At 46.2% G+C, this 2,418-nt stretch overlaps 1 protein-coding gene across 1 annotated transcript in view; it reads left to right on the top strand.

Annotated features, from left to right (window-relative positions):
- The window catches only part of FOIG_16504 (uncharacterized protein), a gene marked incomplete at both ends in the record, with an annotated part of 1,266 nt that extends 342 nt beyond the window's left edge, over nt 1–924 (top strand). Inside the window, one exon of the mRNA XM_031217965.1 lies at nt 714–924. Coding sequence (XP_031052325.1) covers nt 714–924 — 211 coding nt within the window. The remainder of the gene's footprint in view (nt 1–713) is intronic.
- Between the last annotated feature and the right edge of the window lie 1,494 nt (nt 925–2,418).

Here is a 2,418-nt window from a genome sequence, read left to right as displayed (position 1 = left end):
CCTTGTGCTTGTAAACCCTTTATTCTCTACTTCTGCAAGGGTCACATTGCTGTAAGGATGATATGGGGGCGACACAGGCGATGAGGGGCTGATGTGAAATGACGCGGGCGGGGTCTTGATTTTGGGGTAAGTGATCCATCGCCTTCCCCCACTTCGCGTATTCTGAACGCGCTTTACCACGGATGCATTCCACATCAGACGCGTAGCACGAGGCGGCTCAAATGACTGCGCACGTTTCGCGTCGGCACCGGCATCTCCGTCAGAAACGGTGCGGCCGGTACCGTGGTACATTCGTCACACCAGTCCTTGTTATCTCTGAAGCTAGTCATTGCATTGAGTATACGAGAAGCGCTGGCTAACAGGAAAGACCCGAATCGGATTTTTCTAGATGTCCTTGACAGGGGCCAGGCCATTGTGTCCTATTTCCATTGCACGACAATGCAACATCATGAAGTCATTAAGGCGATCGAAATGAAACAAAGATGATAGCAAGCATCCTGATGAAATCAGTTCATACGAATAGCGGAACAGTATAATTGAGATTGGGCGCCTGTCATCCGTCGAGGACGGAAATGCTGTGGCATTGTAGATGGTGACCGGTCCAGCCTAGCCTAGTTAGGACTAGCCCTTCATTGTACCTTTGTTGCTGGTTGGTCAATGGTATCTTGTGTTTTTGGTGTCACAGCATTCGAACCTACGGCTTTGGGAAATAGCTTCGAATTTGTCTGTGACGTTGAACACTGCGCCGCCGCTTTCTTCGTCACCGGGCGGCTAGCTGTTGGGCCAAGAATTTGTCGTCAAGGCGAACGAGCCTATGCCACAACTCCAGTGAGCTTTTGCGGTCACAAGCAACTGCAATGTGGCTGGGAATTCGGGGGCTTCCAGGAGTACACAAGCAGGGGTACCGGAGAACCAACCCCTTAATTGAATATACTTGAGGGCCAGGGGCTCTAAGATGTAGAAATGACTGAAACTCCCCTTGAAGTTGTCCAACATCCCTGTTGAGACAGTATGGCTAAGGTGGTCCGATCTGCTGGTGGCTAGGATGTGGATACTATGTAAGGAGCTGTGCTCCTCTTAGATATATATAACTTAGAACTAACAATAACAATAATTAACCCTTTTACTTCAACAGGTTATGAGCCCGGAGGGCACTACCTTTTCTCCAACCGCAAAGCTGAGTGTTTTCTGTCTTCTTTTCTAATTTTCCTAGATAGCACAAGAAGTCGAAAGGCTTCCTTCTACTGCGTATGCATATTCAGCTTACCTGGAGCTATTTTTCCTTTATTAGATATTTCATGGAGTTTGGAAATCAACTAACAGGATATATCTAGAAACCTTTCCAGAAGGACCCTTTGACCCTCCATCTAAGACACCGAATTTGAATTATTAATCTCAAATAATTAAGAGACTTCAGATTATAATCTGGCTAATAAACTTGCCTAACCAGACCAGTCCCTTTGTCTGAGATTGTTGAAGCTCCTCGGTCAGGTGACCTGCGCCCTCACAGACCAAGACCGCCTGAAACGTAGTTTGTGATATGGTTGACCTCAGATTATTATCTCTTCTCCTAACAGCGGGAATAATACAAATGACTAAGACCGCTATGTATTTTACCTTTTGGATAGTCTCTACCCGGCTCGGATAACCCTTATCTATGCGGCATTATCATGTTGCCTGATGAAGGAAAGACTCCCCCCCAAGCCTCAACCAAAGAATTATCGATAGCCGTCTGTCCCTCTGTACCTTAATTATCAGCCTCCCTGAGAATCCATTATATCCCTCTCTAAGGAATCTCTTAACCTCGTAGGCAGCTCCGGCACCATTCCAAAGCTGGAGCAAACCAGCTACTGGCTGACCTAGAAGAGAGAAATACTCGACCTTCTGGATATGTGTAGATATGGAGATCTTCTGACTAAGAACGCTCAACCACCAACAGAGGGGAACGATCTCGCAACTCAGATTAAGGCCTAGAGGAGCCGCCAGGATCAAGTATGCAGCGCCATTCGAAGTCGACTCAGCTACAATGCCCAAGTGTTTACCATGGGGATCCCGATAGCACAGGGTATGATCAGTCACCTTGAAACCCGGTATCGCCCCGTTGGAAGCGCCATCTTCCAAGAGCTCAACCAAAGATATTAAGAACTCACCCTTAACTCTTGTAATTCGGTTATAGAATACGCAAATAAGCTTTATTAAGTAAGGGCTAAACTCTTGGAGATAGATGAAATCTGCCAGATAGGGGAACCACACTTTATTAACAAGTTCCTCTGCAGACTTGGCCCAGACTATAAAGTCTTCCTCACTGCATTCAATTAGAATTATAACATTCTTCCTATCCGAGATCTAAACAATCATAATATTATTCTCAAAGAGGCCATTACGTTCAAAACGGCCATCTTTGCCGCATCTCAGGAA

The sequence above is a fragment of the Fusarium odoratissimum genome (genome assembly GCF_000260195.1).
Source record: "Fusarium odoratissimum NRRL 54006 unplaced genomic scaffold supercont1.86, whole genome shotgun sequence".
Classification (NCBI taxonomy): Eukaryota; Fungi; Ascomycota; class Sordariomycetes; order Hypocreales; family Nectriaceae; genus Fusarium; species Fusarium odoratissimum.
This window is presented reverse-complemented; position numbering and strand designations above follow the sequence as displayed.